The 25,839-nt window shown below is 37.9% G+C and overlaps 1 protein-coding gene across 1 annotated transcript in view; it reads left to right on the forward strand.

The window, feature by feature from the left end:
* The window catches only part of LOC144369513 (ATP-binding cassette sub-family A member 13-like), a 340,834-nt gene that overhangs the window by 85,998 nt on the left and 228,997 nt on the right, over positions 1 to 25,839 (forward strand). Inside the window, exons 15-18 of the mRNA XM_078029787.1 lie at positions 6,562 to 6,676; positions 8,037 to 8,366; positions 10,182 to 10,251; positions 11,739 to 11,870. Coding sequence (XP_077885913.1) covers positions 6,562 to 6,676; positions 8,037 to 8,366; positions 10,182 to 10,251; positions 11,739 to 11,870 — 647 coding nt within the window. The remainder of the gene's footprint in view (positions 1 to 6,561; positions 6,677 to 8,036; positions 8,367 to 10,181; positions 10,252 to 11,738; positions 11,871 to 25,839) is intronic.

Genomic DNA, 25,839 nt, shown 5'->3' on the forward strand with positions numbered 1-25,839 from the left:
GATGCAAAAATTCTCAATAAAATTCTGGCAAATTGAATACAAAATATATTTTAAAATAGTGCACCATGATCTAGTGGGGTTTATTACAGAGATGTGTGAGATTGGTTCAAAATATGGAAATCAATAAATATAATTCATCAAATCAATAGATTTAAAAATAATAATCATATGATTATGTCAATTGATGCAGAGAAAGCATTTGACACTGTACAGCACCTTTCATGTTCAAAACATTAGATAAATTAGGGATAGTAGAAACATACCTCAACATTGTAAAAGCAATCTATGCTAAACTCAAGGCCAACATCATTCTAAATGGAGAAAAATTGGAAGAATTCCCTCTAAAAACTGAAATAAGACAAGGATGCCCTCCTTTACCAGTTCTATTCAACATAGTCCTTGAAACTCTAGCCAGAGCAATTAGACAAAATAAAAAGATTCAAATAGGAAAAGAAGAACTCAAACTATCATTATTTGTTGACACCTTGATTCTAAATTTAGAAGATCCAAAAAAACTCCACCAGAAAACTTCTAGAATTAATTAATGCATTCAGCAAAGTAGCAGGATATAAAATCAATACACATAAATCGAATGCATTTCTATATATCAGTGATGAATCCTCTGAAAGAGAAATTAGGAAAACTTTTTTGCATGGTGAGAGAAAGGAGTTCAATTTCATTTTGTTGCATATGGATTTCCAGTTTTCCTAGCATATTTGTGGAAGATGCTGTCTTTTCTCCAGTGAATGTTTTTGGCACGTTTGTCTACTATAATTGTAATTTTGTGGGTTAGTCTATATGTCCTCTATTCTGTACCATTGGTCTACTGGCCTATAAAACTTAACTCAAAATAGATCAAGGACCTAGGCATTAAACCAGAAGAAATAGAAGAAAAAGTAGGCCCTAATCTTCATCATGTAGGATCAGGCCCCAATTTCCTTAATAAGACTCCTATAGCACAAGAATTAAAAACAAGAATCAATAAATGGGATGGATTCAAACTAAAAAGTTTTTTCTCAGCAAGGAAACAATCTGTGAGGTGAACAGAGAGCCTACATCTGGGAGCAAATTTTTTCCCCTCACACATCAGATAGAGCACTAATCTCTAGGGTATATAAAGAACTCAAGAAGCTAAGCATACACACACACAAACACACACACACACACACACACACACACAAAATAACAAAAAAACAAATAACCCAATCAATAAATGGGCCAAGGACCTGAAGAGAGACTTCTCAGAAGAGGATATAAAATCCATCAATAGATATATGAAAAAATGCTCATCATTTCTAGCAATCAGAGTAATGCAAATCAAAACTATTCTAAGATATCATCTCACTCCAGTCAGAATGGCAACTATTATGAAGACAAACAACAAGTGTTGACGAGGATGTGAGGAAAAAGGTACACTCATACATTGCTGGTGGGACTGCAAATTGGTGCAGCCAATTTGGAAAGCAGTATGGAACTTGGAAATCTAGGAATGGAACCACCATTTGACCCAGCTATTCCTCTTCTTGGACTGTACCCAAAGGACTTAAAAACACCAAACTACCAGGGACACAGCCACATCAATATTTATAGCAGCACAATTCACAATAGCTAAACTGTGGAGCCAACCTAGATGTCCTTCAGTGGATGAATGGATAAAAAAAAATGTGGCATTTATACACAATGGGAATATTACTCAGCATTAAAAAAGAACAAAATCATGGCATTTGCAGGTAAATGGATGGCATTGGAGAAGATAATGCTAAGTGAAGTCAGCCAATCCCCAAAAAACAAATGCTAAATGTTTTCTCTGAAATAAGGAGGGTGACTCATAGTAGGGTAGGGAGGGAAAGCATGGGAGGATTAGATGAATTCTAGATAGGGAAGAGGGGTAGGAGGGAAAGGGAGGGGGAAGGGGATTAGTAAGGATGGTGGAATGTCTTGGTCATCATTATACAAAGTACATGTATGAAAACTTGATTTGAATGTCAACATACCTTATATACAAACAGAGATAAGAAAAATTGTGGTATATATGTGTGTTAAGAATTGTGATGCAAAAAAATACATGTATAATGGCATAAATTGACATGAACATACTTTATATACAGAGATATGAAAAATTGTGCTCTATATGTGTAATAAGGATTGTAATGCATTCCACTGTTGTGTATTTACAAAAATAATAAAATAAAAAAGAAATTAGGAAAACTACCCCATTCACAATATCCTCAAACAACAACAACAACAACAACAACAACAACAAAATCTTGGGAATCAACAAAAGAAGTGAAAGACCTCTACAGTAAAAACTATAGAACACTAAATAAAGAAATTGAAGAAGACCTTAGAAGATGGAAAGATCTTCCAAGCTCTTGAATAGGCAAAATTAAAATTGTCAAAATGGCCATACTACCCAAAGCAGTAGACAGATTTAATGTGATTCAAATTAAAATCCCATCGTCATTCTTAATAGAAATAGAAAAAGCAATCATGAAATTCATTTGGAAAAATAAGAGACCCAGAATTGCCAAAGCAATCCTTATCAAGAAGAGTGAAGCAAGGAGGCATCACAATGCCAGACCTTAAACTATACTACAGAACAATAGTAACAAAACCAGCAAGGTATTGGCACCAAAATAGACACATAGACCAATGGTACAGAATAGGGGACACAGAAACAAACCCACATAAATACAGTTATCTCATACTAAACAAAGGCGCCAAAAACATACACTGAAGAAAACATAGCCTCTTCAACAAATGGTACTGGGAAAACTGAAAAGTTATATGCAACAAAATGAAACTAAACCCCTATCTCTCACTATGCACAAAACCCAACTCAGAGTTCACCAAGGACCTAGGAATTGGTCCAGAGACCCTGTGAATAATAGAGGAAAAAGTAGGTCTAAATCTTCATTATGTAGGATTAGGCACTGACTTCTTTAACAAGACTCCTAAAGCACAATAAATAAAGTCAAGAATTAATAAATGAGATGGATTCAAGCTACAAAGCTTCTTAGCAAAAAGAAACAATCAGGTGAAAAGACAGCCTACATTTGGCGAGCAAATTTTTGCCCCATGTATGTCAGATAGGGCACTAATCTCCAAGATATATAAAGAACTCAAAAAACTTAACACCAAAAAAAAAAAAAAACCAAACAACCCAACGAATAATGAGATAAGGAGCTGAACAGACACTCTCAGAATAACATATAATTTCAATCAACAAATATATGAAAAATTGTTCAACATCTCTAGTAATTAGAGAAATGCAAATCAAAACTAAGATTTTATCTCATGCCAGTCAGAATGGCAGTTATCAAGAATAGAGACAATAGTAGATGTTGGTGAGGATGTGGGGGAAACGGCACACTCAAACATTGCTGGTGGGAATTCAAATTGGTGCAACCAATCTAGAAAGCATTATGGAAATTCCTTAGAAAATTGGAATGAAACCACCATTTGACCCAGCTATCCCACTCTTTGGTCTATACCCAAAGACTTAAAATCAGCATACTGTAGTCATGCAGCCACATCAAGGTTTATAGCAGATCAATTTACAATAGTTAAGATGTGGAAGCACTCCTAGATGCCCTTCAATAGATGAATGGATAAAGAAACTGTGGTATATATACACAATGGAATATTACTCCGCATTAAGAGAGAATAAAATTATGGCATTTTCAGGTAAATGGATAGAGTTGGAGAACATCATGCTAAGCGGAGTAAGCCAATCCCCCAAAACGAGAAGCTTAATGTTCTCTTTGATAAATGGATGCTGATTCATAATAGGGGGAGGGGGATGGGAAAAATGGAGGAACTTTGGGCAAAAGAGAGGGTGGGGAGGGGAAGGAACATGGGGGGGCAAGAAAGATGGTGGAATGAGATGAACATCACTACCCTAGGTACATGTATGACAACACATATGGTATGACGCTACATTGTGTACAATCCAAGAAATGAAAAGTTGTGCTGCAATGTGTAAAATTAACCAAAAAAGAGAAGAAAAAAAAAGCTTTTTTAGTATATGGTGCCATAGTTATAGAATCCATAAAAGTCAGTATCAAATGTACATTGTAAAATTTTTACTTGAACACTTGACACAAACAAGTGAACTTCTAGAACTCAAGTAGGTGTTAGAGTCTTCATTGAACTCCTCCACTGAAAGTTTCCATCTGCCTCTGACCCAGAATATTTACCAGGATGGAAGTGGGAACTCTCTGTGAGGCTGTGAGCTGTGCCCTGGCCAGTTACCCTTCCCCCTTCCCCCAGCCTTTCCCCATGTTTTCCTGCTGTCTTTATCTTCATATACTTCATTCCTTTTGAAAAAAAAACCTTTTTTTGTTTAAGGTTTACAGTGACTGCTGATTATAAATGTTACATAATTCATGTGTGTTATATATTTTTATATCTATATAGATAAAGAGAAAAGTCCAAATAAAGAAATCAAAGTTAAATAAGATTCCAGAATTTAGAAAAAAATTACTATCTTAATTGGATGGTTTAACACTGTTCTAGAATACTCCTGGGCATATGCACAATTATGCAAATATAGGTAGCTAGATATTTACCATTTTACATGGCCTGGTGTCCTGGTATTTCATGCAATAACGTTGTAGGCTTCTTTCCACATCAATAAAACTAACTCTGCCTTATTAAAAAGAAAGTGTGGTTCTCCAACAGCCCAGAACAATTGTCGTAAGCAGAAAAGTGAGTAAAAACAAAAGTTAATTCCCTTTTTCATTTGTTCATTAATAAAGTTTGGCTCAGTGGGAAACTGTCCCCTATCACCTGAGCCTGTAGCATGGGAGGCTGGCACAGGTTGAGAGAGCAGCTTCCATGTTGTAGTGAATGCCTTGAAGGAGAAGTCTGATGGGACCTTGGAGACCATCACTGCAGGGACCCATTGGAACTTTTCCTTTTCTAGGGTCATCATCTGTAATGGCTCCCTTGTCTCCTGTTCAGATGGTCATTCCTGCTATAATGTCCCCACTCCTCTCTCCAGAGGGTTCCCTGACCTCCGGAATTAATTGTTTAACAGTTAAACAGTCCATTGTTTGTGTTAAATTTAGTGTTTCCTTCTTAAAAACCATACTCCTAATTTTATCACCTCACTGTTTCCCCCTCTCCTTTTCTTTGAATCCATTCTTGGTATCCCCCTTGTTAATCTGCTAAAATCTAGAACTTACCTTGACATGGGGAAGTCCCTGCATTATCTGGCCCCAGCTGGTGCTCAAATTCCATAGCCTGCTAATTCAGGATGGTTTGTCTGCACTTGGTTGGGTTGTGTCTGCTCCGACCTCTGTCCCTGGCACTTTCCTCTCGTCACCAGAAGCCACCTCCCTATGGATACCCATGTGACTCATTTCTTCAATTTATCTGCGCTTTGCTTAAATATTTCTTCCATGGTGACCTTGCCTAATGCCCCTGTCTAAAAATTCATCCCTTTTATTGTTTGTAACAACTGCTGCTTTCCTCCTCATAGCATTGATCACTTCCTGACTCCATTTGACAAATCTCTTCGTTTATTGGTTGATTTTATGTCCCCTGCCATATGTTAGAATGAGGGAGTCTTTAATGGTAGGGCCTCTTTCTGTATGGTTCATGTATATATCGTAGGCCCATTAATATGGTTTGCACCTTTGGTTGGTTTCAGTGATGGATAGTTAATGTGTGAATCTAGAGCTCACTTTGGCATGGGAAGACAGAGAACCCAGCAGTTACCCCAGGATTGGGGTTAAAATGTCCACATTTAAAGGATAGGTACAGGAGAAGTTGTTAGTGGGGAGACTGAGAAGCTGCCTAGCAGTGGTGGAAAGCCAAGTGTTGTTCTGAAAGCTAAGAGGGGTGAGGGAAGGAAGGAACGGGCCGTGTGGCCAGTGTTATCAAACACAGCTGGGCAGGCAGGAAGGAAAGGTGTTGAAAACTTCTTACTGGATTTAGGGACATGACCTAAATGGTGTCCTTGTCGTGTATTAGAAATGGAGCCCCGTTAGAATATTTTGAAAAGTGAATGTTGGAGAAATAGGGAGATGTTTATTTACCAGTTTTTGCATATTTTATAAACAATTACCTATAATCAATTGCTGTCATTGATTGAGGAGAGAAAATGGTTGGTCCCAATTAAAGTGGAAGAAATTGAAGTCATAGAACAATGACCTCTTTCCTTCCTCTGAGTTGTGCTGTCTATAGCAGGTGTCAGAAGATTGGGTTGGGCTGTGGCTACTTGAGGGACCTCAAATTAGTTGTGTCTTGGATTCCACCTCTTGGGTTCCCCTCTTCCTCCAGGAGAAGTTCTTTTCTGCTGTCCTTTAATAAACTTCTGTTTTCCACTCTGAAAAAAAAAATTAGTTGTGTCTCCTGCATGGGTCTCCTTCATGCATTTGTATACCTTCAAAGCAGAAACACTAGTCACAGCAGCCCTACCTAAATCCTAGGCCTGTTGAGACCTTGCTCTTGGAGGCGCATGATTTGTAAGATGACTTTAAAAAGCTCAGATGGGTGCAGTACTCATGAATAATTTCTCTTGCCCTCAATTGCTGACTGAATATGCCCTTACAGATTCTTGAACAACGTCAGTTTCTTTTTCCCTCTGATAATGATGTTGACTTGGATGGTATCCGTGGCCAGCATGGTCCGAAAACTGGTTTATGAGCAGGAGATCCAGATAGAAGAGGTAAATGGCCTTAACCTTGCTTGTGAGACTTTGGAAATGAATCCTGGGCTGTGACTTGCTCAGGCCTTTCTGTTTTGCCTCTCTCTTCTCAGCTGGGCCTCCTAGGTATGGTCCCACTGCATCCCTATTGTAGGAACATCAGGTTATGTTGAAGTCTGAAGTGCTGCCAGATTTTAACAGATATTTCTTATTGAGATGGAAGAAAACCAAAGAAGAACCATATGACACTGAAAGATCAAATCCAGCATTGCTCACTTAGCGACTTTCATAAAAATTAGAAAGACTTAACAGCAGACTTTCCTCCTTAATCTGTCATTAGAACTCTGTGCGAAGGCCTTGAATTTTTGTCCTGATATTGCTGCAACTTGAAACCATCAGACTTAAAGAATGAAAGATGATAAAAGTATCTGGTGAAGACGTGACTGTCTGTTGATTTCTGAAGAGCAGTGAGAACAGTCATGAGAGGTGCACGTCATTGACTTATTGAGTATTTATTAATTTGCAGAAATAATGTGTTGAAGTTAAATGTACTGTTCTTCAAATTTGACAAATGATGCAGAGCACTTGCATCCCTGTTTAGCATTTTCCCATTTACTATCTATCTACTCATGAGTGTTTCTCCTCCACCACTGAGTATCCACTTGCTGGGCTCCCTGCTGCCACCAGCCAGCTGGCCAGCCAGAGTGTGTCTGAGAGGCACGTGTACTCCTTCCACACTCATCAGCACCATGCCCAAAGATAACACAATACAATTGGTGAGAAAAGAGTAGTTTCATGGAAGAATTGCTTTATCTGTATTACTTCAACCAGGGGTATTTTGAAAAACATATTTTCTAAAACAGGCAACAGGCAGTGATCCTCCAAATTAAGGTGCGTAAGCACCAGTGTTTCTTTCCTTTCTCTTTGTCCTTATTAAAAGAGAGAGAGAGAGAGAGAGAGAGAGAGAGAGAGAGAGAGAGAGAGAGAGAGAGAACAAACTAACACAAATGAAATGCAAAATGAACAAAAGTGAAAACAAAGATAATAAACCCTCAGTAAACAAAAAAACATAATGGGACTGTAGTTCACCAAACTTGAGGTCTAAGCCACCTGCCCCTACCCATTGAAGCTCTGTTCTCACTGGTGAGATTGTTTTAATGTCTGAGTTTCAGTTCTCCCCTGAAGCAGTGAAGACCTACTTTGTAAGGTGCTCATGAAAATCACATGCTGAGCTCTGGATCAAAGTGCCCTTTCTAGGGCTGAATTTGCAAGTCATGCCAATTTACCTTCCATTGGTACTCCTTCTCTGTCCCACAAGCTGCCCTGTTCTTTCTGTGGTACATCCTGCTATGACAACTCTGGGTTTTCCCTCTGTTGACAGTACCTGCGGATGATGGGAGTGCATCCAACAACTCACTTCCTGGCCTGGTTCCTGGAGAATGCAGCCGTGCTGACCTTGAGCAGTGCTGCTCTGGCCATCATTCTGAAAGCAAGTGGCATCTTCACCTACAGCAATGCAATCATCATCTTCCTCTTCCTCCTGGATTTTGGGGTGTCAGTTGTTATGCTGAGTTACTTCTTGAGTGCATTTTTCAGCCAAGCTAATACAGCAGCCCTGTGTACCAGCCTGGCATACATGATCAGCTTTCTGCCCTACATAGTTCTGTTGGTTCTGCACAACCAACTAAGTTTTGTTATTCAGACATTTCTGGTAAGTGAGTTGTTCTGAAAAGGTGCAAAATAAAATAAAACAGGGATCTACGCAACAACACCAAACCACCACCCTTAACTTGCCAGTTTATCATGTTCTGACCTAAACAGGATTTCTGATATTTACTTTCTTTATTCTACCCACAGATGAAAAACTTACAGTAGTAGTTCATTGAAATTGTGGCGGTTTTGCTGGATGGCAGCCCACTAAGAATCGTCATTTTTCATGTAATGGAGGCTCTGAGAAATCAGTGGCATCCTTAAAAATGCATATCACTTTAGTTTCTTTTTTTTATGCGTGGAAAGAAATAGACTTCTAAAGCTATTTTAGAAGTAAAAAATAAGCATTTTTCTTGATGCATCATGAATTACATCACATAAGTGGAAAGATCTCTCTGTTAGCAATGTCAGAATCGCTCATCCATTAAAATGTACCTTATGAAAAAGAATGAGAATGCTTTCAGGTCTGCAATATAAGATACATAGAAGATAGAAACTTATTCTTTTATGACTATTGTCCGGCAAGCCCAGTGCCTGATGTAGCAGGAACCCAATTAATGTGGGAGGGGTAAACAAATCACTATTAAATCAGTCTTTCATTAAATCAGTGTCATACCTATACCCATTTGCATTATGCTTGAGTCTTTATGTTCTCCAATAGGTCAGATGATTTTCTTATATTGCAGTCTATTTGGATGTGTATATGGAGCCACTTTGAGGAGGTACCAGGGAGATTTGGTTGGAATCTGAGGGGTATTTAAAGTCTTTTGAAAGTCCTTGGCAGCCCCAGTGAGTGTATCAATTACTTTTATACTCATTTATATAAAATAATATAAATGAGTATAAAAGAGTGAAATATATCTGTGAAAGCCCAATTATTTTTCTTCAACTCCAATAAACCACTGAATGCTATGGTTTTTTTTAGTCATGTACACAAAGCATTGATATGCATACACAGTAAAAAATGGTTCCATTCAATTAATGTTTGGTCCGTTGATTTGTGTTTATTGATTTGAATAGCTTAATTCACCATCTGTGATAACAAATAATTTGGTGCTAATATGAATTAGGTGTTTTTAGAATAATTAACACAAGTGGGACCATTTAGTGTCCCTCCCATAGAACTGGGTAGAAAGAGCCATTGATGAGCTGAGCTAAATTTCTAATGCTGTCAATTTTATTTTTACTTCAGTCTTTATATTTAAGGTTTATATATATTCAATACTTGATTTCCTTTTTACATATTCAAATGTTTTCTAACAATTGGAAAAAAATCTAACTCTGGTACATTATATTTGTAAATGTAAGATGCTTTTTCAATAGGCTTTCTATTTTTTTGTTTTCTGACATAGGTCCTCCCCACTGAAGATAAAATAACATTTTCCTTCAGTACACTCTCTTTCTAGTGTAGAATAATGTCCATATTCCATCAGTCTGTTTGCAGTGTGCTCCAGGGCATTCACTTAATAATAAAAAAAAACAGTAAATTGCTCCATTCCATTTTCTACTGTTTCTTGTTACACATTTCTGTATACAGTGCATTGGATTTATGACACTTCAAGCATTGCAGAAAAGAGAAGTAATTCCTTTTAACATTAAAAACTAGCTTGTTAGCACACTGTTCAGAGAGGGTTGACAGTCTGCTAAGACTTTCAGGCTCAGATATTTAAATTACTGCCTGAAGCAATGGTTTGGCATCCTCGGAATCAGAAAGTGTCATGGTGTCTCTCTTTGAATTTGGTATTGTGGATTTTCTGTGGTCCCAATCAAACACTAATGTACTGTTTTTCTCCTTACTCCACCAATCTGTGGGCAGTGCCTCCTCTCAACAACTGCCTTTGGACAAGGAGTATTTTTCATTACATTCCTGGAAGGACAAGAGGCAGGTAAGAGGACACATTTTTGGAAAATGACTCTCAGTGACTCAGGTTTTTGGAAACTTATAGGTATTCTGCAAGTGATATAGTAGAAAGGCTGCATTACCAAGTGAAGCATTTGGAAGGAGATTCTGATATTTGATTTCATTGATGAAAATACTTCCCACCATCAATTTGTCTCCATTTTGAGAACAATCAAGAATAACCCTGGTGTTTGATTGATGACATCTTCCTGTAGATGTCATCAATCAAACACCCAGATAGTGCTTGGACCTTTCTTTGGACATCCTTGATACATGCTCAACACAGGGACCTTCCAGAATCTTCTAGATGTGCCCTTATATTCCACCTTGCTAGAGTATTATTGAATTAGGATCCATCTCTTGGGTTCCTCTGCTCCTTCTTTCTACTTTCCTATAGTTCCCTCTTACAAATGACAACGACTAAGGAATTTATCAGCTCCTATCTTTACTATTTTCTGGGTTGCAGCATAACCAGTATAGAACAGAACACAGCTATTTCCTCCAGTTTAAACATATTTTATTCCCATTAATACAGCTTAAAATCAGTTTTTTAAAAAATTGTTGACAGAATTTTTTACTTGACATTTTGACAACTGAACTTCTAAACAAGCATAGATAATTTCTTAGATATTTTTATGATTTCTGTAAAGATAGGTAAAATATATGCTATAAAACTCTAGCTCTTGTTACATCAGCCACTTAATTTGTAGTTCTTAGGTTTCCCTGACATTTTCAATAAAACATGTTGTTATTAAATAGACGAGTAATTCTGAATGTTTCCTCCTGTATTCCTCAAACTAATCTTTAAACTAAAGCAAATTAGAAATTCAGAAGAAAAATGGTCTCTATTAGACTATTTGAATAGTTTGGTTCCAATTCCAACAAGTGGATAAAGACTAAAACATGTATTATTATTGAGTTATAGGTTAGTATTATAGGAAACATTTGAAAAATGAATGTCTTTTTAAACTTATATTTTAATCTGTAAATAAATTTCAGAAGCACTGTAAGAAAACAAATTCTTTCCCACCCTGTATTTCCCATGTAAATAGGATTCAAAAGATATTTTTGTGTCTATTTATGTGTTTTCCAAGAGCAGAGAGAATTAAAAATTTAGAATTTGTGTTCTCAGGAGTCTTCTTTTTACTTACCAAAAAAGAAATGCTTATTTTCCCATAATGTGAATGGCTTTTAGTTGAGTAAATAATACTGAAGGTAAGTAAGGTGACCTTTACAATTTTTTTAAATGGTAGAAATTAAAATGATACCAAGGTTTCCTCTACCTGACACACTGAAATAGATGTATACACAGAAAGCCAACATTTCCTTTAAAGAATTCAGTCAATAGTATTAACTTTCCTTTTGTTTTGCCTTTATTCAGCTCTACTTGAGCCTCCAGAATTTATTAACTCGTCTCACCAAAATCTACAGTCAAAGAGGGAGTGCAATTCTAACTCTGACCTTTTCTACCAGGGATCCAGTGGAATAATATGTACCAGGCTCCAGAACCAGGGGGCATGACATTTGGCTGGGTTTGCTGGATGATTCTGTTTGATTCAAGCCTTTATTTTTTATGTGGATGGTACTTCAGCAACTTGATTCCTGGTAAGAAATCTGCACTTTATAATAAAGTCAACTTAAAAAATAGTTTAAACCTACCTATATGAATTTTAGTATAATTATTTGTTCTTATAGAAGATATCTGAAAGGGAACTCATAGGACATATTTTAAAAGGAGCAGTGACTTTTTGAGGTGCTTGCATTCCAGGTGAAAAGTCAAAGGTCAGGTGAGGGGTTAAACCAAACAAATACAGGGTGAAAGTCCACCAAGCCCACTTAGCAGATTCCAATGGGTAGGCTCTGTCAATCATATTCAAAAAGGCTCCTAATTTTTCCAGTGGAGTATCTGAGGGAGATGGGCATGAGGGGAGTTGGGGAAAGAGAATCTGAGGCCCATGATGATGATGGCTCCCAGACAGTAGGCTACGGATCAGGGTACCCTGGACAAGGAGCTTAACCAAGGGAAGTGGAGGAACCATGTCCTCAACCGGCAGCTGGTTGGTGGGAAAATATGGAAGGTGGCCAGGCTGAACAGGAGGGCTTGGAATTGGATTGGCTGAGGGTCAGGAGCCATCTCCACACTCAAGGCCATCAGTAGGGCTTCTCCAAGTGTGGTTCACTTCCTTTTCAGTGTGTAGAACACTCCCTGGGGGTTGGAAGATGAGCACACCCATCACAGGGAGAATCACCAAGGGTGGATTGTCTCTGCTTGGTTAGGAGGGAAAGAAGTGTGCCTTTACTTTTATGATTCATGCCCCCAAAAGCATAAATCACACTTAATTTTTTAAAAGTTAGAAACAATGTTTTGATGGTATTGAATTTTCTTGCTGAATATAAATATGACTTTGACTACATATTTCCAAAAGAACTGGAATCTATCCTTTAAAATTAAGAGTGATAAATGGAAATTCCAATTACATGCAAGTGAAAATGGAGAGTTAGAAGGGGGCAACAAAAAGCCTAGTTAATTCTGTCTGTGAAAACACATTCCAGACTTGGAGAGATCATGCATTCTTTAAGGACAGATACATGTAGAAACAATGTGGGTCATTGAAAAACTTATTTTACAGAAAAGGAGGAAAATATGACATTAAATAGTAGAGAGAGGGCATTATTTTGGTAAAACTTAGAATGTATCATCTTGATACTTGGAATAAAATTTAAGAAAAGATGGACTGTAGGAAATAAGAGATTATGAAAAAAGAATTGCAAAGGCCTTAGCAAACTATATGAGAAAAAGTTGGATATTGAAAAGAAAGAAATGTTACAAGATAGGCATGTGATGTCAATATAAATGGTAAAGAAGCAGTAATGAGCATAAAAAAATCAAAACTGGTTGTTACCAGCTGGCCGAGCTGGCAAGATGTGCTAGGGTCAGAGGAGCTGGCTGCATCAATAAACTGAGAAAAAGGTGAAGAAACTACACAAAACACAAATGTGAGTTTCTAAGGTCGAGGACAGCACTGCTCGGTGACCCCAAGGGTCAGCTCCATGCTGGGCATCACTGGAAAAAGCAAGAGAGAGAGCACACCTGGAACCCCCCTGTTTATTGGGCAAAAGACATTTGATAGAATATTTCACCCAAATAAGGCAAGGGGTAGAGTTTTGAAGGGTGGAGTTTTGCTTGGTGATGTCCTGACCCATCTCAGGTGCTGTGTGGCATCACAGGCAGAGTGAGAGGAAAGGCACCGTTGCCTTGCATAGCCCCATCAGCACCCAATGCCAGACCAGTCCCCTCATATGCTCAAATGCCCATAGCTCACACACAAAGAGCCAATGGATGGTTCATGGCACCTGGTCTGGATAGATGAAGATGCAGTCCTGGAGGACGAGGAGGAAGTCACTAAGAATAAGGGTAAAGTGGCTATCACTCCTGAGAGGGGTAGGCATCTTTGGAATAAAGGGCACAGGAAATGGTCATTTGTCAAAGGACGAGGAAACCTAGATTTGCCGAGGAAGTGATCATCACAGCATAGAAAATTAATATGAAGGAAACTTATCTGAATAGAAAGTAGCTGATGACTTGAAAGAGAAGCATCCTACAAAGATTAGCAAAAACGAGATACCTACAGCAATGATGAGATGAGGTGAAATGTGTTTGGGGGCCAATAGTGATCTGATTTCCTTTGTACCATCAGGACATGAGGCATGAGGATCCTGGGGGCAATATTTTCATATATTATAGTAAAGTAAAGGAACTCAATTAGATTTCCCTCCAAATCCCACATCAACCTTTTTCTATTAGATTGAAGTCCTATGCGAACAAACTGTTTTCCCAGACTAGAAGGTAGATGAGTCAAGCCAGGCCAGGGCATAGCCAACTTCTCAGGCCCTCTGGGCATTTGCAGTGAAAGAGCCCCCTGGTAGAACAAGTTTCAGGAAAGAGAAAAAGGGAGAGAGGGTGAGGGGAGAGAGAGATAGAGAGATATCAGAGAAAGCAGTCCTGGCTGCCTTCCAATTCTGCATCCTTCTGCAGCATAACTGAGCTGAATTTGAACAAAAGGGAGCCATAGCTGTAGCTGGTAGATGTAGTTAGGCTTTTGGATATGATGATGATGATGATGATGATGATGATGATGATGATAATAATAATTTGAGATGGATAGCATTCCTCCACTGCCTGTGTCTTGGTGAGGATGATCTAATCTCCCGGGAGGCACTGATGTTGTAGGAGTAAGAATGGAAAAGGTGAGAGGAGAAGGGGTGAAAATGCACATAGAGGGACATTCATCAGGTTCACAGAAGTCTCCTGCCTAACAGATGCTGGCCAAGGGGCTGCGGGCCATGAAGACTGGGGAAGGTCTGGGAATTCTCTGTATTCTCAGTGCAGTAGGGAGGGTGCAGAGGGAATGAGAGGACTCAGGGTGAGGAGCAGCTGACTATCTTCTAGCTCAGGGCACCCCTGTAGCTCTCAGTGTCCCCTGTAGGTGTTTATGATAAACAAGAAACTAAATGCTAAGTGAAAGCTTTAGCTACTGCCAGAAGAGACAAAACAGAAATATCAAAAAATGAGGTAAACCCATTATTATTTCTAGTTTGTATAAATTCAACTGAAAAATGGTACAATGATTGATCATAGATACACAAAAATTTTAAGCATTACTGTATATCAGCAATAAATACACAGTATAAATGGCAAGAAATTTCATTCTTAAAAGCAATAAAATGGTCTCTCATCATGAATCAATGTAAAAGAGAATATGTATCAAAAAATTAAAATGGCAAAGAATATAATTTATAGTTGAATGAATAAAAAGAGATGCTTTATCAGTGAACAGGGATATTCATCATTATGAGTGTGTTGATTTTCTCCAATTAATGTACAAATTTCTATGGTTTTAAATAATGTAACATCTAATATGCAGCATTTCGTTAATGTAATATAATGGAACTTACATAAGTCATTGAAATAAAAGTGCCAAAGAGAGGAATATGTTTTTAGTTGATAAAATGTTTCTGAAGGATAGCTAGAAATATAAATCTGTAATAATGACCCCAAATTATTAAAAATGATGAGGAAGAATGGAGATGGCTGATGATTTACATAAGATTCTCACTATAAATTGACAAGGATTTAAACAATGGCATGCTCATGGAACACAGAGCAATGGAATAGATTAGAAAATTCATAACTGATCCAAGGGTCTATCATTTACTGTGATAAAATTGACATTTTTAATTAATGGGAAAGGATATGATATTCTTTAATTTTTAAAAAGGTAAAACTCTTATTCATAAATTCTTTGGAAATAAATATCATTGAAATTAATGAAGAGGGCTGGGTATGTGGCTTAGTGATGGAGTACTTACCTAGCATAGTTAAGGCCCTGGTTTTAATCCCTTGCACTATTATGTCCGCCCCCTGCCAAATAACACTAAAATAATGAAAAATAGAAACAGGAAAAAGTGATTTTCAGATGAGGGAAGGACTTTCTAAATATAAAAGACATAAATCATAAAAGTTCACAAGTTCCTTTGATAAGAATTTGTTAATATTTCAAAATATTCAAATAATTAAAATGATAGGACAATTTATAAGCTTATAAAACTTTAAATACTCATTGAAAGAAAAGTTAAAATTCTCAAATCAAGTTTAAAAATAACATGTTGTTTGGTGTGGTGGCCCATACCAGCAATTCAAAAGGCTGAGGCAGGAGGATCACAAGTTCAAGGCCAGCCTCAGCAACTTAGTGAGGCCCTAATTAACTTAATGAGACCCTGTCTCAAAATAAAAATAAGGGCTAGGTATGTAGGTCAGTAGTTAATCACCCCTGGGTTCAATCCTCAGTAGACAGAAAGAGAGAAATATAGAGATAGAGATAGAGATAGAGATAGAGATAGAGATAGAGATAGAGATAGAGATAGAGATGGAGGAGGAGGAGGGGAAAGGATGGGGGAGGAGGGGAGGAAGATGAGGAGGAGGAAGAGGAGGAGGGAGAGAGAAAGAAAGAAAGAACATAATGCGTGTCAATAGAAACTCTTGCAGATAACTTGAACAAATCTTTCATTAAAAAAAGAAAAGTTTATATCTAATAAACTTAAGACTTCATGTCACACAGGAGCATAAAATTACAAAGACATAGAGGATAGCATTTTTCTTCTCTGACTAGAAAATATGACAAAAATGATTATGATCAGTGGAGAAATATGTAGAGGGAAAGGAAAAAAAAATGCTGGTGATCTTAATCTGACTGCTATCATCAAATATTGAATTTATAATATGTATAAAATCATTAAAGTGTTTATTCTCTTTGATACAAATATGTAAAAAGTCCAAAAGATATTAATATTTTTATCACAGATTCTTCATAAAATAAAAAAAACGGGCAAACCTACATTTCTGAGAATAGCAGATTTATTAGGTGATTTCTGTTACATATGTAAGTTTGTATTACTATGAAAGAGTATTCAATTCTTGAATTCTCTTTTATAAAAACATATATTGATGTGGAATAGGTAGGTCATATGCTGCTGTGGTATAAAGCTGTCTTATGAGACAAAGCATATAACATAAGAACAATCAGGTTTTTTTTAAAAAAAGAAACAACACAATTTGGGCTGATGTGCCCTGAAGTTCATGTGGAATTGTGGATGTTCTGCTTTCAATGTCTTTGCATTGAACATGCATTTATTTTTTTAATTTAAATAAATGGCACAAGTTAACAATATATTATTTTTTTTCAAAATGCCAAATGATTTAATAAAAAGAGGAAAAAAACAAATTATAAGGAAGGGGCACATACACATACATAGTGGAGCGATAGATACAGTTTAGATCAAACGAGTGTGATATTGGCTGAAAGAATTTAACTTAGCAGTTTTGGTGATGAATACCCTTTTAGTCCTCCTCTTCCTTAAGGGGGATTCAGAGATTTAGGTGTGTTCTTTTTAGGAAGAACTGAATGTGGATGTGTCCTGAGCAGATAGAAGTAGCTTTCCTTTCTCTTCTCCCTTTTCCTCCTCTCTTTCTTGACGGCTTAACATAAGAATTATCATGTTAACAATTTTTGCTTGTTTGTTCATGGTGCTGGGGTTTGAACCCAGGACCTCATGCATATTAGGCAAGCAGTATACCACTGAGCCACATCCCCACCCCCTATCTTAACAAAATTTTAAGTGTACAGTAAATATTGTTAACTATAGGCACAATATTGTAAAGCAAATCTCTAGGAGTAATTCATTTTGTATAACTGAAACTTTGTATCTTTTGGTTAATACCTTCTCATTTCCCTCTCCCATTAGCCTCTAGTAACCATTATTGCACTCTGCTTTTGAGTCTGTTTTAGATTGCTCAATCAATGGTATCACATAGTATTTCTGTATCTGATTTCACTTAACACAATGTCCTCCAGGTCTATTCCTGTTGTCACAAATGGCAAGATCTCCTTTTTAAAGGCTGAATAGCATATATAATAGAATAATAAATATCTGTGTGTACGTGTGTATATATATGTATCCTCTGTGTGTGTGTGTATGTGTACACATGTGTGTGTACATTTTAGTCAGCTTGCAGTTCATGGCTTCAGAGATCAAAGGCTATAGACAGTCAACTCCATTCTGTGCCTTAGGTGAGACAGAATATCATGGCAGGAGTGTGGTGGAGGAAAGTGTCTCAGAATGTGGTCACTAGGAAGCAGAGAATGAGACTGCACTCACAAAGGGCAAAATATATACCTCAAAGACACCCTAATGACCTACCTTTATCATCATACTCTTTTGCTATGGTAGTCTGTCTCACCTCTGCCCCAGAGCAATGGAGCTGGGCATCCAAGAACTTACACCGCTGAAACCGTGAGCCAGAAAATAAAGTTTTCCTCCTCTAAAATTGTTCTCATCAGATTTTTTTTGGTAACAGAGGTAAAAAACCTGACTAAAACTGTGAGTGTATCACAGTTTCTTTATGCATTCATCTGTCATCACAGAACATTTTTGTTTTTACATCCTGACTCTTATGAATAGTGTTGCAATGAACATAAGAGTGCTGATATCTCTACAACATACTGATTTAATTTCTTTGGATATATACTCAAAATGGAGTTATAAGATCATATAATAGTTCTATTTTTTTTTTGAGGAATCCACAGCTGTTTTCATGGTGGCACCACTTTACATTTCCAACATTAGTATTCAAAGTTTTTCTTTTATCTGCTTCCTAACACTTCCTCCTACTTTTTTTTTGTATATATAGTTACCTTCTGAACAAGTATGAGGTGAAAGAACACTGTTGTTTTAATTTGATGATTAGTCATATTAAGCATCTTTTCATGAACCTATTTGCCTTTCTTAAGTCTTCTCTTAAGTAATGTTTGGGTCCTTTGCCCTTTTAAAATTTAGGTTGTTTTCTGACTTTTGAATTTTAGGAGTTTCTTAAATATTTTGGACATTGTCCTTGTATCAGATACGTGGTTTGCTAATATTTTTCTCCCATTCTGTGTGTTGCCTCTGCATTTTTTTTTATTTATGGTGTAGAAGTTTTCAGTTTGTTTTAATCCCAAGGAGACAGTGTCTTTCAAAAGATAATGATATATGTTGTAGGTAAGATGGATTATAGGTGAGGGGACAGGTAAGGAGATCCATTGGCAGTAGCGCTCCATTCCTACTGTAGGGTTTGAAGTCACTTCCTCTGATGTCTGCAACATCCACTCAGTTCCTAATCTGGGAAGGAACACGAGTGTCAGGCTTCTGACATTCTCTGGTGTTCTTTCTCTCTCTCCTCCTGCCTTTGGTCTGTGCCCATTCTTAATCTCTCAGGTTGCTGCTTGCTGGCTCTGTATCCCATTTCTGATGATGAGTTTGCAGCTTGAACTTGTAGATGTATATGGATTCTCTTGTTTGGACCCTTGAATAGAATGAGATTTTCATTTATTTTCTCATTTTTTTTCCCTGCTTCTGGCAGCTCTGGACATCAGTGATTAATCTCCTGGACATATGATGTACAAAAACTTACAAAAGCATTTCTCTGGGGAAAGAGATTATGAATGAGGAGGGGGATATAGAGGTGAGCACATCACGGGCTTTCTAGAGGACTTTGATAAATGAGATCTGAATGCATTGGAGAGGCTGGAATGAAGAAAGGAAATAGAGAAATGAGTCTATCAGAAAAGACTCCTTGTGAGAGCAAGAAATACTGAAAAGACTGAGCCTCCAAAAGAGTTGTAAGCAAGGTTTAAATGAGATATTTGTACACCCATATTTATAGAAGCATTATTCACAAGAACCAAAAGGTGGAAGCAGCCCAAATATCTGTCAATGAATGATATATTCATACAATGCATCTTACTTACCTTTAGAAAGAAAGGAATTTCTGACACCTTCTGTAAAACAGATGAACCTTGAGGAGATTGCACCCACTTCTTCAGTCCCACTCTGTCTCCTGGTTAGCATCTCCTGACCCTCTAAACAGGAGCTTTGAGTTGCCCAGTAACAAAAGGACACTTTTATATGAGGCTCTTAAAACAGGCAAACTCATAGAGACAGACAGAAGAATGGGAGTTTCCAGGAACTCTGGGGAGGAAGCAGTGAAGGATTGTAATTTAATGGGGACAGTTTTATTTTGAGAAGGTGAAGCATTTCCGGAAATGAGCGAGGGTGATGCTGGTACTACCATGTTGGTGCGCATACACACAACTGAACTACACATTTGAAAATGATTCAGGTTTTAAATTTTGCTATGGATTTTTACTGCAATTTAGAAAAGATGGAGCCTTGAGATAGGGGTCTGCTGTGCAAAAGTGACCACTCCCAAGGTCATCTTTGAGAGAAGAAAGGGCAATTGGGGCTGAGTTGAAGCAGGAAGGCAATTTGGCTCAGAGCAGCTGAGTGCTGGTGGAAAAGGCCCCACCCAGAGACCACTGAGTCACTCCTCATCCCAAGAGTCAAGGGAGTATCGGCTAAGCTGGTGACTTTGCAGAAGAGCTTTGTTATTCCCCCCACCACCACCACCACCAAAACTAAATGAGCTCAAAGAAAAAAAGAAATGTTATCTAGAGGACTCGCAGATTAAAGTACCAAAATTGACTGTCTTTTGTATCTACCCTGGCCTATGGGACCAAGCTGTGTGAATTTTCTGAATTTGAAACTTACTGTCATTCTTTTAGGGAAAACCAGCATCTCTTGCTCCTCTCCACATCTCTTCTTCTTCCATTGTTTCAGGCTCCACATTCCCTGCCTTCCCATTAGGTGACAGTTGCAATGTCAGCCCATATCTTCATGCTCCCACTCCTGCAATCTCTCGTGGTTAGCTTCTCCCAATACACTAATTTGAGGAGCCTCTAGCTCCCTCAAAATTGGTTCTCACCCTACCACACTCAAACTGAGACAAAGATCTGCTAATTTTACTTTCTAAGTCTCTCTTAAATCCACCTGGATGCACCTTTCTTTGCCAGGGGACATCTTCACCCTTTCTTTTATCAGGCCAATGTGTTTTATGACCTCAAATAAGTTAAGATTCCCAGCTAGACTGGATTCCACATCTTGTAAAGGGAAGTAAAGGGGAAAGGACCTTCAGCCACCTTTAAATTATGAACTCCCGTCTCTACATTGTGTTTAGAGAAAGAAAGTGGTGGATTTTTAATAGTTTCTTTTTTTGTGATTACATTAACAATTTTAGCCATAGGCTAGATAGGAAGGAAGATCAGAGTCTATTCCAGAATAAAACATCAAAGCAACAAAGTCTTTAAAACACAAATTTAAAAATAAAAGACATAGAGATAGCCAAAGTTGGCAATGAATATTTTTCCTTTATTATCATGAAATTGCTGATTCTTCCCATTTCAAAAGTTAAAGTTCTAGTGCTGGCAATTTGCACGTCTTTTAATTCTATAAAGCATTCATTTTCAACTTTGACAAAGTCAGCCAATAACAACAAACAATAAAAATGATAGAAAATGTTGAAGAGGCTTTCACATCTACAAGTTGTACGGCAGTTTCTAGAAGTTCTCTTTGAAATGATATTTGTAGGTAGTAAAACCTATATCCATGTATAATTCAAGAAGAATAATGTAATGTTTTAATTGCAACATGAAAGAGAAATAGGAAGCAATTTGTAATAAAACAATAAGTTCTCATTGCTCAGGTCTGACTTCATCAGCACACAGAGGGAGGTATTCAGATGCTTGCCCTTATGAGGAGTAAGTCTGGATTGAAAATGATCCAAAGTCATTAGTGGAACTAAAAGTAAAGGAAATGCATAAATGTAGACACTAGAATAAAACTTCATATGAAAGTGAGTAATGACAGGTCAGACTTAAATATATGTAATACAAAGATGGAGAAAGCTTATATTCAAGTAGAAAAGTATAGGCAGAAAAATTAGACATGATTGAAATGGATGAAAGAACTTTCCTTATTCTAAGTGATCTGAGTCTTATTTAAAATCAACCTACCAAGTAATTTCCTGTGTCATCACACGGGCCAGGGAATGAGGACACATGGCAAAAGATTTGCCTCTTATTTTATAATTCCATTCCGTGTCAGTGCCTCCAGTCAATCCCCATGTTTTTAAGAACTTTAGAGATTTATTCTTTAGTAGGTGATAGAAAATAGAAGATGAATTGACCAAAGAAACAGTGATATAGAGATGCCAAGAGGGTAGATATTTGGGAATAGCATCAGAATAAGATTGAAAAGTAATTGAAAGCTTTCATGTTAGTCATTTCAATGTATAATTTTTACACAACTAATTTCATATTGAAATATATATATATATATATATATATAAATTTCATATTGAAATATATATATATATAAATTTCATATTGAAATATATATATTTCATATTGAAATATATATATATATATATATATATAAAATGGCAGTAATATAAATTACTTCGCCTTTTGATAATGATGTTTAGTGCATTTCATTAACCTCGGCTAAGTTAAAAATCTTAGTGTTAAATGCAGTACAATTCTTCTGTCATATATTTGCATGTCATGGGCCAAATGAAGGCTGTGTGGCACTGCAAATTCAAAAGCACTAAGTGGCATCACTATGGATAGTGTGGTGCTATGAAATGATGACCAGCGTTAGCATCACTTGATAGTCTTCTGCTTAGTTATACAGGGTTGCATTCCTGCAGAATTCAATGTGCTATACATGGAAACTGCACAGAAACTTTGGGTTTATGTGTCTAAGCTGGGATAACTAAAGGGACTTCTCACTTGCAGGAATGTGTGATGGGTCAAGTTAAGGACTGTTCTTCGTCGGGCTAGGCTGTCCTACACTTCATAGGACACCTGCTATCCCACAGCTTTGCACACTGAAGACTACTGCATCATCCCCTTCATTTATTTATTTTTTTCAACATTTTCTATTGGTGCATTATAGGTGTACCTAACAATTCTTGTTACATACTCACACATGCACCTAATATAACAGTATAATTTGGTTAGTATCACTCCCTAGCATCTCCCCTTCCTCTTCTCACCCACATTTTTGTTCCCTTTCTTCTACTAATTTCCCTGAGATACTTGCCTTCCTCCTTATACTTTCTTTTAAACTCTTTTAAAGTTATTGTTTGCTTGTTTTGTTTTGGTTTTGGATATTGGGGATTGAACCCAGGGCCTCTCACATACTAGGCATTGCTCTGCCACTAAGTTACATCCCCAGCCTGTACCACCCCCTTTATATTAATCATGCCTTTTTACTTTCTGTAATCTGATGATTAACATCTTGGGGCCTTAATGGCTCTGGAGGGACTGCCCCTCCCAGGCTAGACACTTCCCAGAGATAATAAGTGTCTGGCCTGTGAGCGTGCACTTGTTGTGCAAACCCTCCAGGCTAGAGCCCCCACTCCCATCACCTCCTTTATGGGGCTCTCATACTCTGGGGTATTATCTCCTGCCTCAGTGATTACCCAAGGCCAGGTTTGAGATAACTAGAGGAATCCATTATGCCCCATAATCTAATGACATTTTATTAAAAAAAATCAATTTTAAACCTACTTAATCCAACTCACCTGTTCCTTCTCTTAGAAACCATTGTATAGGCTCATGTTCACATTTCCTCTTCCCTCTGTTTGGTGCTACCCTATGTTTGTTCCTACTGAGAACTATGAGTAATAAATTTTCTTCTCAATGGCAGCTCTCATCTTCTGATCTACTGGCTCCTCTGTCTAATAATTATAAAAACTTACATTTAAAACCACCCATTTGAGGTGCCCACCAAAAGTGCTCCTTCCCACATTTCTAAAACACCTGTGAAAGTATCATCAAATCAAGGATCTCTGAAAGTCTGTTAAGTATGAGGGTCTATCCCAGATGGGAGAGTGAGAACCGACTCTCCTCTCTCCCCGCACCATAAACACACACACCAAACTCCACTCAAATGCTTTCTCTCCATTGTCTTCTTTCTTTCTTCCTTACAAAGCAGTTGCACAGGCCTGACCCTGAAGTTTCTCAATTCCATATAGATGGGGCACCATCTAATTTCCCAGGCTGCAGGACTCAGTGTCAATGGCAGGTCTCCTTGCTCTGTTCGAGCTCATGAGCCAACAGCTGGTCCTCTCTGAGAGTTTTCGTTTCATAAACTCTTCTTTATGTGCTTCCAATTAAATCTGATTCGGCTCGATCTGTCTAATCTCATTGACTTCCCTTTTTATCACTGTCAGGTTTTTTTTTTTTTTTCTGGTGGGGGGAGGATGCTAATTAGTTTCCTGGTCTCCACAAGCCAGCAGGCAGTTCCCCTTGAGGAGAAAAGCTCAGTATGCACTGAGGGCCCATGTACATATTAATGTGCCCGATTACATTTGGTAATGTGAGCAGGGGGCCTGTGCGTCTGGAGTTGCACATAAAACAAATTTGGATTTATAAGCAAAAGCAAAAGGCAGGCAAGAGCTGAGGAACCTCCACACTCACATGGATTTGGCACCTTCTTGCTTCAGTTAGATTAATGGATTAATTGAGAGGAGTTTAAAAGTCCGGATATATTAGTACTGAAATGGCTTAATTAAGCAAGTCAACCTTTAATATTTAATTTATCTTTAATTTCTTTTTATCTAACTCTGAAATGCCTCTTATATTTTGCCCCTCCTTTCTATCCTTGAAGCCATCACCCTAGTTCAGGCCTCTTTGCCCTTGCTCTAGACCAGTTTTTACCTTTACAACTCCTTCCCATATCTCTAGGTCCCACCCATTGTTCACAGTCTACCCTCCATGTGGACATGAAGATACAGTTTTTAAATATTTACTGTGTGGATCCAACCCTCCCCTGTCTTGATAAACTTCCCTAACTCCAAAATGCCTACAGAATAAAGGTTTGTGTGCTTTGTGGCTCCTAGTATATTCTTACCTCTCCTGGTGTTCATTCATGCTTCTCTTTCTGTTCCAATCACACTGATGGGGGTGCGGGGGCAATGTGTCTGGTATCACCACACAGGATGACCAAAGAAAACAAGACACTCCATTAAATTTAAATTTCAGAAAAACTACAAAAAATTTTGGGGACATACTTATAGTTAGATGTTATTTGATTTTTGTCTGAAATTCAAACTGAATCAGGTATCTTGTATTTAATAAATCTAGCAATATTTCCCTATTCCTCTCTGCCTCCTCCTCTTCTTTTCTTTTTTTTTTTATTGTTGTTTGGTACCATGGATCGAACTCAGGGGCACTCGACCACTGAGCCACATCCCCAGCCTATTTTATATTTTATTTGGAGACAGGGTCTCACTGAGTTGCTTAGTGCCTCACTTTGGCTGAGTCTGGCTTTGAACTCGAGTTCCCCCTGCCTCAGCTTCCCAAGCTACTGGGATTACAGGTGTGCATCACCACACTGCCTCTGTGCCTCTTCTTTCTCAAGTCTTGTCCTCCACTCAAGGAGCCTGCTTCAATGGAAGCAGGCTAGTGTTGATGGAAACTCTGCAATTGAAATACTTGTCACCTGGGTTTCTTCTCAATAGCTTTGCTTGGTCATCTTCACTAGAGTGAAGGTTATAGGAAGGTGAGATCTGTGCCTGATTCATTAGCGTGACCCTTATACCACCAGAGAAAGATTAACTGATTCTGCATAATAGCTGACATCTCTCTGGAACAGAAAGATGCAAACTGGAGGACAGCAAGACAAGGCGTCAGATGTTCCAAATTCAGGTGACCTCCTGAGGTTCATTGCCATGGTACGGCAGTCTTAGGAGCCCTGTTCATTCTCGGGCTGGAACTGTGGGTGTTGGGAGAAAAACCAGCTCCTCTCTTTCTGCCATCACTCAGAGTACTCATTATCTACTGTCAGCAAAGCATCCCCCACCATGAGTGGGGCTGGAGAGTGGTGGGATTTCCCAGAACTCAAATGAGTAAATGAGTTCATGATCAATAAAAAACAGCATTTTTGTTCCATTAAAGGAGAGTCATGAGTCCTGAAATTGTTGTACTTGTTTATCTACACTTATGTTCATGTGTGTACGTATCAATGTGCATTTGTGTGCCCACATACTGTATGGTGATCATCTCTTTCAGTAATGGCCCAAAGATTGAGAAACATAAAATGTCTTTGCATAACTTCCACTTAAAGTAAAGCAGAG

The sequence above is a fragment of the Ictidomys tridecemlineatus genome, chromosome 12 (assembly GCF_052094955.1).
Source record: "Ictidomys tridecemlineatus isolate mIctTri1 chromosome 12, mIctTri1.hap1, whole genome shotgun sequence".
Lineage (NCBI taxonomy): Eukaryota > Metazoa > Chordata > Mammalia > Rodentia > Sciuridae > Ictidomys > Ictidomys tridecemlineatus.